Here is a 14,039-nt window from a genome sequence, read left to right as displayed (position 1 = left end):
GCTTTATAGACTAGGGGCAAATCTCTCTTTTTACCATTAGTTATATTGAGGAAAAACACAGAGTCCTAAAGTATAAATTAGTAGTTGCTCTCATTCTGTGATGCTTTGATGTGCACAGATTGTATCTCTTTTTAAACTATTTTAATCATTTTACTGGAGACCATAGTTTGTTTAATATTACACACTAAACACAAGCCATATATCAGAAGGAGATTGTTCAGTTACAGCATTGTACTTGTGACACATAAAAGTGCTTTTAAGAGTTAATTGAAGTTTTTAATCAGCCTGGCAGTGAAAAGGCTTTTTTTCTCGTATGTTCATGTATGCAAGTGCTTCTTGTGCGCTTGCCTCACACCTCTCTACCATTCCTCATGCTCAAAGACCAAAGAGCGTGATCCTGCAGGGTAACTTGTCATTCTCTCTGCAGCGACCGACCTGACAGTGGGGAAAATCTATGCCGCCATGATGATCATGGAGTACTACCGGCAGAGCAAGATCAAACGTTCCCAGGCTCTTCGTGATGAGCAGGTACTGCCTGTCTCCAGTGAAATAACACTCTACCTGCATCCGATCCTTTAAAATTAAAGGCAGACTGACGTGCTGAAACCGAGGCCACAGGTCTGTAACTTCATCTATACAAGCCCGGACTGTGACAGCATTCATTCAGATTAGGGGAGCGTGTCCATTCAATTACCTATAAAGGCAAACGCAATAACTTCACAAAGGTAATGCTCAGAAACAATGCTGCCACCTTCTGGGCAAAGTTTGTTACACTAGCACTGAAATTCTTGAGGAAAAAAAAAACGTTTTCCTCATACAGAATGTAGCAGGTTATTTTTTTCACATTAAGCTAAAATGTTGTCACAATCCCAAATGTGCCCATGCCTGAACCTGATGGGAATCTTCACAATGGCTTCTTTAGCTGAGCTTGTTTCTTTCCTATATCAACTGCTTGTAACAATACACTACCTTCTAACTCCCTGTTACCCATGCTTGTCACCTTGGAAAGGTATAGACCTCCCTCAGAAGATGATATGTTATCAATGCTGAAATTTTGTGATTCCTAACATTATTATTCAGCCGTAATATAAAGGTCTGCTTGCCCTTAATATTGTCATTGCACGTGTTATGTATTATGAGATACTTCTCATGATGTTCCCGAAACATCAGCAAGCCACTGCCTTCTTTATTATTTCTGATCCTCATTATTTTCTCCTGCCTTCAGTCCTTTGCAATGTTCCACATCCACACACAGACGCATTTCTCACACAATTGTTTTTATACATACTTTTTATCACACAGGCTGCGGTGTTACTTTACTAGAGCCTCAGATCTCAGCTACCATATTATCTAGAAATGCAAAGAGAGATCTTTGCAGTGTTTCATTATAGAAAACGCAGTTAGGTCAGACCGGATCACACAAGTTGTAGATGTGCTTTACTTGTTGGGGTTCACGTTGTGTTTATTCCTTGCAAACTAATTGGGATGCTTGCTACAGTATTTTCACATAAGTAAACTGAAAAACAAAAGAAAAATAATCAAATAATTTAACAAGTAAATAAACTTTTAGATTTAAGTGGTCATTAGTGGACATTAGGCAGTTGTTCCAACTTCTTCAATGGCTGACTGATAACAAATGTAGCAATTCTTATTTGACACGTGCCATCGTGTACTTTACCTGCCTGCTACTGGCTTCTTGCTGTGTTTCTTTGCTACAATGTCCTCTATCATTTTAGAATAGGATCTTTTTTTTTTAATTGTCCTGCAAATATTTTTTTCTTCTCTTTTTACATACCCACCCCCACCCATTAAATTTCAGCCTGTTAATGCATCAGATGACAGCTGTTCATCAGATGAAATCCCGTAATGTGATAGTTTGCTGTATGAAGCTCTGGATGCAGTGGTTGAATCCCGCTTCCTCACTGATCGTCATTTTGCTTTGATCCCAGAATGACATCTGAGTCTGCTCAGCTCTCTCCTTCTGCTAGCTGCTGGGCATTCGTTGCTCTTGCATTCATCCCTCTTCCATTCTCCCGTTTGCCCGGTCTCGCTTCAACCGGCAGCCCCCTTTCTCTATCCCCTCTCTTCATGCTCTGCCCTTGTTCCCCCTCCCCATTTCCCTGTCAGTCTGCCTGATAGCTGGCGACGGCCATGTTGTATATCTCACACAGAATCGAACGCCATTACTATTTCAGCGCGTGGAGCCACCTACCCCCTCCCAGGATGGGGGTCCGGGACTTAACAATGCCCTGCCTCCTCCTGAGATGACAAACACCACCAACAGCCTGTGAGTTGGACACTTCTGGATTATTTTCACTTTACAGGAACAGGTTTGCTGAAGAAAGACATACCCTTGACTTGTTAATATGTGTTTGTGTGTGTGTCACAGGCCGGTGGAGGGAGGTGTCCCGGAAAGCCAGTCGTGGGTGACGGCTCGCGCTCAGGAAATGTCTCAGAAGGTTGGCAGCTGGAGCCCTGAGGGACACCCTGTGGATGGCCTGGGAAGCATGACCAACTCTCAGGTAAAAGCTCACACACACACACACACACACACACACTGGAAATGGCACAATAAGCTGGCCAGAGACCACACAGATAATAGTTTGTGCCGTGTTACTTGATGTAGCTCCCAATTACAACTGAGGACAATTAAGTGGTAAAATCTTCACTGTTCAAGTTTGTAATTCCGTATCCAGGCTCAGCAGTGACCTGCTCATTCATAACAGCTGATTTTTATAGAGGATCAGATCAAATCAGGACAGCTGATAAGTTTTGTTTTTTTCCCAGTACATTCATTGTTAGGAATACTCTCCCATTCTTATGGTGTCGTAAGTTCAGAGCTCAGACTGCATCACCGTTACTGCACTGTTGCCTTTATCATTTTACTGAAGTTGTTACACTTATTTCCTGCAGTTCCTCTTTTTTGGATTCTTCAGATATCACTAACATTTAACATTTCTTTGATTAGCTCCATCTCTCAAACCTGTCTCTACACACAAGTCTTTTTATTTTATTTTATTTCTTTAAAATCTCACTGAATTGTTCAGTGGCTATATATCTCTGCATCTCATTTGACTCAGACTGGTTCATGTCTCTGTTTTCATGCCGTTAAACATGTCTGCTTGTAGACCTCGTGCGGGGGGAGGGTGGGGGTCTGGCAGGTGCATGCATCTGTCAGCCCTCTTATTGTAGCCACCTGTCCACAATGATCAGCAGAGCTCTAAAGGAACGACTAAACTCAGTAGCCTGAGAGACAACCTGATATTCTTTGATTATCAGTTCGGATTTAACTAAAATGCGATTTACTCCAAACAAAATCGAATTTTGCAAATTTGCTACATAAAATTTGCATGTTTCTGATTAAAAAAAACCCCAACATACTGGATTTTTGATAACTGCAGTGCAGCTGACCCACCAGTGCAGTTTCAGTTTTACATAACCTCATTTAGTGCCCACAATGTACCAGGACCTGCACCTGGCTAACATTATCATCCGATCAGATTTCTTTTTTTCTTTCTTTTTTCCCCTCATGCCTCTTTTTGGCTGCACGTGTTTTTTTTTCCTCCCAGAATCCACTCCTGCCGTGACTCACAACCTCCTCCATCTGGCATTGAGTGCCACTAAACAAAAAGGGAAACAACAAATCACCTTCTGCTGGCATTTGTTGCAACTCATGTGACAGCAGCATATGCAAACACAAAATTGGATTTTGGTTGGAGTATTTTCTAAAGACCAAAACACACAATTTCCTTTTTTCTGTTTAATTTAAAAATGAAAACAACAATTAAAGACCAAATTATCCAACTGACATGATTTTCCTGTGGGACCTTCAGCTTTCTGCTCTCTTTGGATAACCTTTCCACCTTACCCCCCTCTCCTCCTCCCTATTAGTTTTCATGGCAGCCAATCACACCACCTCCTGCTCTCCTGCTCTGTTTACAGACGGTAGAGATGAGAGAGATGGGGCAGGATGGTTACTCGGATACTGAGCACTTTCCACCAATGGAAGGCCACGGCAGGGCCGCTTCCATGCCCCGCCTCCCAGGCGACAACCAAGTGAGCAGCATTCTCACCTTTCCACTGTCCGTTGTCCTCATTGTGTCCGCTCCTTATCTCTTTTTGTTTGGAACGATGACATTCACAAAGGTCTGGCTCGTTGCTTATGGATTTCTTGCTGCGGCCTCTTGAATCCAGAGTGGAGAATGTTTGGGACGAGGTTGCGAACGACAAACTGGTTTACAATCACTGGTTACATTTTGCGCTGGGTGAAGTGGTTGCAACCATGATGTCCGCTAACATATCATGACAGTATTTCAGGGTAAAACATGGAAATGTTTTGCTGACATGTTGACCTCCAGGCTTGGGTTCACAAGGACCACAGCAAGGCAAAGTCAGACCTTTCATTCCTTTCTTTTTCTTTTCTCCCGACTGTTTTGCTTTTCTCTTCCCCTTATCTCTCTTTCACCTGCATGGAGGTGTTTTTGGAAATGCGGTTGCCTTGTTTTCCATCCCACACCCTCATCCATGTTAAACTGTTTCATATCTCGGTGAGTGCTCTGGTTGTCATTCACACACGACACATTTATAAACCACACACAGACATGCGCAGTTCTCTACCCCCACACCCACCCCACATTATTTCTTCTTCTTTTGTCAGGACCGTGATTTATTTATCCTTTTTTTTCTCGTTTTGCTAAACTGTCTCTTCCTTCCTAGCAGAGGTTTTCCAAGTGCCGAACCGGGCTCCGCCCCCCCCCCCCCCCCCCCCCTTTATTAGCAGGACTGGTTCTAGCATGATGTTGAGTGTTACAGATGTGTGCGTGTTTGTGTGTTCTGGAGCTTGTTTTTATATGTGTTTTTCGCTGATTATCATCATTGATGTTGTGACCGTGTTTCTGTTGATTGAGCACTTTCATGGTGATCTTGTCTGTATAATCACTCTCGTGGCACCAATCACCCCCAGTATTTGTGGTAAGTGTATCTCTTCCACCCTCGCTGCTGCTTCGGTGTCTAATCGGACCTTCTTTCTCTGTCCCTCCTTTTCTCTTTCTCTCTCTTTCATCTCTCCACTCTGGCGCCCCATTCCTCTTTTTGGGTTGAACCTCAATCTAACGCTTTTAAACTTGTACTCCTCTTCACCCTTCCTCTTTGGTCACTGCATATCACACCATCCCTGTCTCCCTTCCTTCTCTCCCTCTCCACATCACTTCTCCTCCTTGTTTTGTGTTTGCGCCACATCCATACATTTGGTGTATTTGTGGCATTGTTTGTGTGTGTGTGTGTGTCTTCTCTGTGCTCATACAGCAGCGGAGGAAAGGGAAGCAACGTGGCAGTAACCTCAGTGTATGTACCCTGTCTTCTCTGTCTTCTCCCTCCTCCCCTTTCTCTTTATTCAAGTCCCCTTCTCAAACATGTCTTTGTGTTGTGTGTTTTTTTTCTGTGTGTGTGTTTTTAAGCAGGGGTTTTCTTAAGATGTATTAAAGCAACCATTTTTAGCATGAACTCATATGCAAGTCCAGTTTCCAAACCAATCCTACTGACCCTTAACTACTTCACTCGTGCACTTAATGCAGAAAGTTTGGATTCGGGCTGAACTCTGCTTGTCCCTTCTCATCATTTACGGTCATATGACTGTCTCCGGGTCTTCCGTATCTCTGTCTCTCTTTACTCAGCTGCTGCTCCTGGTGCTTCGTTGTCTCATGTCCTCATGCCTGTGTGCTTATCTATGTGTTGTTGCTGTTAACAGTCTCCATTATGAGTCTCCATTCACGACTGCCTACCTGCATGCTAGAACTTAGATCTTTTTGTTTGAGTGGGTGTATGCTTGCGTGAATGTATGTGGTGTGTGGTTAGAGTGTCAGAAACAAGGAGGGATATGGACATACGTGCATATGAATGGATATGTTTATAGGATTCTCAGTGCTACTTCTGTGAGGCCAGTTAATCTGCCAACCCATCATCTGTAATTTAATCTGTGACAATTCACAATGTCTACAAAACTTGCTCAGCTCAGCTGCAAAAAGGATTTAGCACTGAAGTAACCTGATATGATTTTCATGCCCAGGTCAGCAACTTGTGGCACCATAGGCGCTGTCCTGCTGTCCTGTCCTGCCTCAGGTCACGAGGCCTCGGCACTGCAGAGGAATGTCGTTAGCAGACTCAGGACATCCCCTATGTACATGCATGGTTGCAGGGAAGCACGCTGAGACAGAGCAGAAACACAAGAGTTTTGTGCAGCCTGGAATGCGCCGTGTTCGAGGGCATTAATGGGTGGTGAAAATGGAGAAGTGCTGAATTGACCCTTCTGTCCCCTTTTTTTCTTTAACATTACAAGTTACAGAAGCATGGAAGGCATGGTCGCTTGCCATCATCTCTTTCCCTGTGCTTCCTTTTGAATTTTTTTTTTTAATCTTCTGTATCAGGGGTCGGCATTTGAGCCCTGCACCAGGTTTGAATGTTAATACAACACTGCACTGGCCTTGCTTTAGCCATGCTTAGCTACTGAAATACATGGATGGATTGTTTAATTGGATTGTTTAACTAAAATTGGCTAATGGGTTTTTTTGCCGACCCCTGCCTTATAAATTGAATGCAATGTCTCTGTTTTTGAAGTAGCATGATTGGGGGTCTATGATTTGGTATAGGTTAAAGGAAGAAGATGCGTTGAGGGCTTTTGTAGAAACAGACCCCAGTTAAACCCATATATACACCCCTATACATATCTGTTATCCCATTGTATAAATGAAACACCAACCTGACATTCAAAGGAAACACCTCTCCTTGCATTTCTCTCTCTCCCTCCATCCCTTGGTGGTTTCTTTCTCTTCCTCTCTTAGACCATCAATGACAGCAGTCCAATGAAACGCTCCGCCTCCTCCCTGGGCCACAGCAGGTCTGGGCGTGGTCACAGAGACAAAGGAGGGGCAGACGACTACAACATGGAGCATGCAATCCCAGAAGAGGGAAGAAGTTCCAGACACGGACACCGGCGAAAAGACCGGAGCCATCGGGCATCTGAGAGGTCCCTCTGTCGCTACACTGAGGCTGACACAGGTGGGTGAAACCACAAACACACACACATTTTTTGCATAATTGATCATTTGACAGGTACTGTAGAAGATATTTCCACTATCTAGAACTCATTTTCTCCAACCGTCTCACCTTCTGCAATAAATGAATCCAATTTTTGTACAACTGAACAAAAAGCACATAAAAGTCTTTTTGTTGTTGTTGTTGTTGTTTAGCCATTATTTCCAAGGGCTGCTAGAATGTGTCGCTGGAGTGCAATAATAACGAACCCCTTTAAACACTCTGTCTTCAGGCCTGGGCACAGACCTAAGCACAACCACTCAGTCTGGCGACCTCACGTCAAAAGACAAGGATCGAGACAGGGATCGCGGCCGTTCCAAAGACCGTAAGCACCACCACCATCATCACCATCACCACGGCTCTGTGGACAAGGAGCGCTATGTAGCAGAACGAGGGGGAGAGTACGTCCACAGGCACTCTCGCGACCATGACCGGGAGCGAGAAAGGGACCGGCGCTGGTCGCGATCTCCCAGCGAGGGTCGCGATTGCGTGACACACAGACAGGTGGGCTCCTGGGGTATTGAGTGTACATAATGTCTAGGCTGGAAAAACACACCTGTTGTTTTTTGATGAGAAAAAATAATTAAATAAATATTGGTCAAACACATTTCAAATGGTCTAATATTGGGCCTCTAATTTGACGGTAGTTAACTGGTGGACTATCAGCTAGAAAAACCCCAATAACCTTTTCTGGCTGTAACCAAACAGTAGTCTACATAAGGTGTAACTTTTTGATGTAGTTGTGTTACAAATGTTCCTCTGATTGGAAACTGTATAAAAAGGATAGATGTAGGCTTTTGAAGGCTTGTTTCAGTTTCTTGAATCAGCAGGACCACCATATGGTAGTGGCTTCACAATTACAGGCTAGCCATACTTTAAAAATGCACAAGATATAAAATATAAACATAATCATATATTAAAATTAAAAATTATTCTGTAATAAATAAGAATTAAATATAACAATTAAGCCATAAACTCATTAGCAAAAAGTATTAAGTAATATGTGACAAACAGAATCATTTTCTTGTTGAAAGCCAGAAGGGTTGCCCCCTGCTGGCCAATAGAGAGAATGCAAGTTTAATGCACCAGTCTCAGAACCTAGGTCCAACTGTTTAATAAGGTCTTCTGCCCTCAGATTAGAGGCCATTGTTTAATTGTTGGCATTATGTTAATGACAGCAGATAGCATGTGTATCTTATGTATATTTGTATATGCATTTATGTTTCACTATATTCACATAAACATGCATTATTGTTGGTATAATAATGCAGAAATGAGTAAAAAGTGTTTGCTACCAAACCACCAACAACCAAACAAATATGCATAAAGAATGTATATTTGAGTACCTTACTGCTGTTCCCAGTTGCCCTGTCTAAATGTTCTGTCATGCCCTCCCCACTATGTTTCCTTATGACATTATTTTCCAAGCATATTGCCCACTATACTTTAGACCTAAATTTTCTTTGCTCATGAATTTTTGGTAATGCATATTATTTAGCTAAACACGCTGATTTTGTAATATATTTTTATAATTACTGCAGGAACAACAGCTTTCTTTAAAGGGGAGGAAGTGGATTTTCTTATTTGAATTTGTGTTATACATACATGCTACACAGCTTGCTCAAAATAATGCAAAACCAGACACATTTTATGTATGTTTAGTTACCATATTTACCCTGTACTGCATTTGTTATCCTGGAAATCAACCCTTTATCCTTCTTTTCTCCTGTCGTCTTTTGTTTTCTTTCCTCTGCGTAACATGTTGCTTTTTTATGTATGGTCCTGTTTGAAATCTCATCTTTTTTATCCACATCATCTGCTCTGCTCCTTTTTAATGCCTTTCATTTCTGCCACTCTTTTATGGATGGTGCTTTTATTCTTATTGTTGCTGTGGATCTTGCTCTGGTCCTTTTCTTGCTTTTCTCTCTGGACTCTCTGTCTTGCGTTCTTTTCCTTCTGTCTCTGTTGGCTTCACGCTAAATCTTTACCATCCTCTACTTTATTCTACATGTTTTGTCGTTGAATTTGTGGTTCGTTCTTTTTATTTGCTTTATTTCACTTTTTGTGTAGGGCAGTAGTTCAGTCAGCGGAAGCCCTGTCCCCTCAACCTCGGGGACCAGTACACCACGGCGGGGCCGTCGGCAGTTGCCTCAGACCCCGGCAACACCCCGGCCCCATGTTACTTACTCCCCTGTAGTCCGTAAGGCTATGCCCACACCTCCTGGGGTGGCACAAGGCAGACCCTCAGCCCCAGCTCCTGCCCCTCGCCGCTTTTCTCCAGAGCCTTCCCAAGGCCAGGGTCCTCCCCCTGCTGGCCTTCAGCTGGGCCACCATGGCACACCACGTCATCAGCCCCCACTGCGCTGGGGAGACACAGGTGGAGGAGGGGGCTCCATAGAAGGAGATGGATGTTTCTACAACCAGGACTACCAGGACTACGAGCCCCATCATGAACCACCTGCCTATGAGCCAAACCCCATGCAGGGGGGCAACCCGCACCCTCATGCCAACCACCCACTGCCACCTCCCTCACAACCACAGCAGCATAACCCCCATCCCCTACCTCCCCCACAGCCACACCCAGTCAACAACCCCCATCCTCAGCCCAGCCGAACCTCGCCTAGAACTGTTCATCACGCGCCTCCGCCAACAACGGCTCTGACAGGGCCTGTGCAGGGCCAAGTTCAGTCTGCCGCCCAGCGCCGGCTACCCAACGGCTACCGTTCTTCATCACCTTCCACACATGTCCACGGACCCCCACACACTGGGCCCCACAAGGTCCCTCCTCCGGCTGGGCATCCAAGGGGTCCTCGCAAAGGCTTGCATGAACCCTACAGTGAAACGGAGGATGACGATTGGTGCTAGCCTCTGGGGAAGGGGGTGGGACTTAACAAGGAAAAAAAATTGAAATACCGAAAGAAGATGAGCCAGAGCACTGACTGCCAAGGGAAAAAAATATAAACTTTTCTTTCTTGTCTGTTCGATTTGTTTTTCCCTCTCCTCCACTGCTGTCTAAGTGACAGTGAGCTACATGAAACTACCGGTGTCATGGGAAGGAACAAGAATGCAGAGACAGAATCTGGAGATCCAAAAGCGATACGAGGAGGTAACGAAACGCCTCTGCGTTCCGCTCGCGTCTTGTCGATCATTTCTTTTGATGCCAAATGAGACCAAACGGGAGGAGCGTCAGACACTAGTCTTTGTGTCTTAAATTATGCCTCTGGCCATGAGCTATAGCCACTTACAAGATGTCAAGAGTTGCGACTCGACAAAAGACACTTTACAGTCAGAGACAAAAATGAGCGACCTCTTTTTTTGTTGTTGTTGTCGTTTGTTTGTTTTCTTTGCTTCTCTGAGCTAACTTCTGTTAAGTTAGCTGCGAAAAGATTTCAAACCAACCCTCCCAGCCACCAGTTGAATATTGATGAGTTTTATCATCTGTGTTTTTAAATACAAAATAAACCTGACACGGAGCCCTCCACCTGTAAGAGGTGAGGGAGGCTAAGTGGGTGGGAGAGTTGGGGAGTGTTGCACGGGGGTCGACGAGTCCCTCCGTGGACATCTGGAGGAGAGGATGGGTGCATCTGGGGATGTTTACCCCAGTTACTGGAGAGATTGCACTCCTCCCAGAAACAATTTAACCAACCTCAACCTATGACCTATGAGAGGAAAAAAAATAGTGGAGGATGGGTTTCAGAAACAGAGAAACAAACTGTTTTCTGCAGTATTTCTTCTACTCCTGGAGCTGCTTCTTCTTCCTCCTTCTCTTCTACTTCTTCAAAACATTGAAGCTTGAATCTTCTGTTGCACCCCCACACAGCTTCGTTTTTTGTAGACTTGCAGAGTTGTACACTCTATGGAATCCTGCATGAATGATACAAAAGAATACTAATAATAGCAACACTGAGAATCTACTGTCTGCAGAGGGAAAATGTTCTTCAGTCCTGTTTTTTTGTTATGGTCTGCAGGGTTTCTCTCTCTTTTTTTATTTATGATTAAAAGTGCTTTCTGTTTTTCTCTCTCTCTCCTCTGAATGACATTCCTCTCTCTGTACCTTCACATACGCTAAAAACACCAGTGGCCCGAAAGTTACATGGAGATTGGATAGTTGCTGTATGTATATCTAGAGGGAACAAAATGATAACTCTTCTGCTTGCTCGTCTACTGTCTATTCCGTGCCAAATGCCTGCCATTGATACAGCTGGAATTGTACTTATTTTTGTGGAAATTACCTTTTTTTGTAATTAAGGCTAAAAAAAAATGGTTTAATGGGATGCAGGGTATAAACATGGATACGGTGAATTATGTCTGACAAATCAGTAACATCTCAAAAGTCTTCCAGGGTGTGGGGTTAACACAGAGGCAGCAGAAAGAGACCAATAGAAATGTGCAGAAAGGAGAGAAACTCTTCATCTTTGTTTTCTTTGTTGCTGAACTTATTAAGGGATAAACTTATACCATCGTTTGTAAAGATCATGATGAGCGTGAGAATGAGGCGAGTTCTCCATATTTGGTCTTATCTGTCTGTCTGCTTGTTTTTATTTTGATCTTTGAAGATTTGAAAATAATCCTTTTTCCAACCCTTGGGTGGCGCTGGAACACACCACTACACTGTGGGAGAATGAGTTATCAAGACGACAGAGCTGTCCTCTTACTCTGAGTCTTCTTCAAAGTTAATAACTATTTGAAATTTGTACATCAAAATGCATTGAATTGCAGGTTTTACAATCCACTTGCCATCACCTTTGACCTACAGATGGCGCTGTGTGACAAATAGTGTCCCGGTCTATTCACTATACTTGTACAGTGAGTGCACCAAAAATGCAGTTTAGCTCATTCTCTCGCTAGTAGACCGCCTTATCTGTGTAAAAAATCAGGTGTGTGAGTCGTATTGTAGCAGACGGGCTGGAGAAAGGATGCCTGGGCCTCGCTGTAGTCCTAAAAATTACCTGCGTTCGTATCACTCTTGTATAAGTTTCAGTTCTCTCTGTGTGCCTCAAACTAACACTTTTCACTAACGCACACCACCGTCAGACCCAACATTACTGTTATTTTTTACTTTAAGTTCCTTTTTTTTCTCATTCTTTTACTTGACCCACATCTTACCTGGAGGCCTATCACATGTTGACCAGAGAATGCACTGAAAAAAAATAGAAAACACTGCCTATTAGTGTCTTTCCAACCTCAGTGGAATGTCACAAAAAATATTTCTCACATCACTACATGTAAAATTAGAAAGCACACTAAGGTATGTAGCTCCTGGTTGTGGTGTGTGTCAGTGGGTTTTTGCGTGTATGTATGCACACGGGTGGGTGTGTTTCAAATAAAATTATGTTTTGTTTTTCTGAATGCTTTTTTAAAAATTCTCCAGAACTCTTCTGAAATCTTAAGACATTCAAGTCAAATCATTGTAACGACCTTCAGCTCTGTGGTTGTGCGTGTGCGTGTGTGTGTGTGTGATGTCAGTAAAGCCCCTCCCACCTGCCCCCACCACTGAATGGAACGTGCAAAGCCCCAAAATGTTCACCTTCCATCTTTGTGTATATGCTGCAGTAAAATCCACTAACACGCTGATTAACCACACAAAGTCTTCAAAAAGCAATGTAAAGTCGCTACTGGGGGGAAAAAAATACATAAATTTAAAAAAAAAAAAGATTTTTTTTTCTTTTTGTTCGTTTTTCAAGTACAAAAGATTTTAAAAAAAGGAAAAAATATCTAGTTCCAGAAATGCATGTGCTATGTGCATGCCACACCGTGGGTTAAAAAGTCATCTTCAGGACATAAAAGAAAAAGCAGATTAATTAATTCAGAGGAATTTAAAAAAAAAAGAAAAGAAAAAAGTGATATATAAATAGATAGATGTTTTTAAAAAGCAATGTTTCCTTTTTTTCCTTCTATTTTTGAGAACAAAAAATGTTTTAAAAACTTAAAAAAAAAAAATCTAAAGAGTAAAAACACAAAAAAGAGACTTTGGTGAGAGTCAAAGTCCTGTTTGTTTTTCTTCTGTTACATGGGGTTGAGGCACAGCACAACCATGTTCAGGACACCATGAAAAAAAAAAGAACTGTTTTTAATTTAACAGAAAAAATAAAAATATAAAGAAAGAAAAGAAAGTACAGTTCAGACGATGGTGTGTTCTTCCTTATACTTTTGTGTTGGGGGAGGGTCAAGGGATGGAGGAGCTCGCCAAAACTGTTGATGTACTTGTTAAAAACTGGCTGATGGTCCTTTGATCTCTCACTCACTCTCTATTTTCTCTCTCTCGCTCTCTCTCCCTCTCTCTCTCTCTTTCTCTACCCTGTCTCTCTCTCACACTCTTACCTGTCACACTCTCAGCCAGTCTCACCGCTATTTCTACCAGTGCATTTTGTAATTCCAAACAGAAACTCTTCCTAAAGAATAAAATCCAGAGAGAATGCATACTGCTTTGTGTCATTTCTTTTTTGTGTGTCAAGTCTTTTTCAGCTTTGAATTTGCATGTGTGTGTGTGTGTGGGCCCTAGGAAAGTGCATAGGTTTCTCAGTCCATTTCCTCTACCTGTCAGTCAGTCAAGAAAAATAAACGCTTGTAAGCATTACTCACAGAAAGTGAAAGCCACAAATGAACTTTAAAACTGTACTCATATTTCTTGGCCACAATACCTTTGTGTAGTATTATCACAAAAAAACAGCTAACAATTGGTTTATTTTTATTACAAAAAAGATTTGCAGTCATGGTGAAAGTAAGCAAATTTTTATATATATATATATATATATACTTTTACTCTGCTTTTTATAATCACTTTAAAGAAATACACTCAATTAGGTACAACACGTCAACCACGGATGATGGAAATATATCATCAGCCAGTCACATAGCAGTAACTCGGTGTAGGTGTGCTGACGTGGTCAAGAAAACCTGCTGAAGTTCAGATTGAAAATCCGAATGGGGAAGAAAGGTGATTTAAGCGA

General features: G+C 42.6%; 1 protein-coding gene across 9 annotated transcripts in view; it reads left to right on the top strand.

Annotated features, from left to right (window-relative positions):
- The window catches only part of cacna1aa (calcium voltage-gated channel subunit alpha1 Aa), an 85,901-nt gene extending 72,392 nt beyond the window's left edge, over window positions 1-13,509 (top strand). For 4 of the 9 annotated variants that reach the window (XM_087839742.1, XM_087839741.1, XM_087839739.1 and 1 more), the window contains 8 exons: window positions 428-528; window positions 2,172-2,287; window positions 2,390-2,522; window positions 3,943-4,056; window positions 5,305-5,343; window positions 6,837-7,053; window positions 7,322-7,593; window positions 9,160-13,509. In XM_087839742.1, the coding sequence (XP_087695868.1) occupies window positions 428-528; window positions 2,172-2,287; window positions 2,390-2,522; window positions 3,943-4,056; window positions 5,305-5,343; window positions 6,837-7,053; window positions 7,322-7,593; window positions 9,160-9,954 (1,787 nt within the window). In that variant the 3' untranslated portion in view covers window positions 9,955-13,509. The remainder of the gene's footprint in view (window positions 1-427; window positions 529-2,171; window positions 2,288-2,389; window positions 2,523-3,942; window positions 4,057-5,304; window positions 5,344-6,836; window positions 7,054-7,321; window positions 7,594-9,159) is intronic. The other 5 variants (XM_087839745.1, XM_087839743.1, XM_087839738.1 and 2 more) reach the window with 4 other exon arrangements.
- Window positions 13,510-14,039: the final 530 nt, after the last annotated feature.

Source organism: Neolamprologus brichardi, chromosome 4, assembly GCF_056152115.1.
Source record: "Neolamprologus brichardi isolate AB-2024 chromosome 4, ASM5615211v1, whole genome shotgun sequence".
Classification (NCBI taxonomy): domain Eukaryota; kingdom Metazoa; phylum Chordata; class Actinopteri; order Cichliformes; family Cichlidae; genus Neolamprologus; species Neolamprologus brichardi.
Note: the sequence above shows the minus strand (reverse complement) of the source record. Positions and strands in the feature narration are given on the sequence as shown.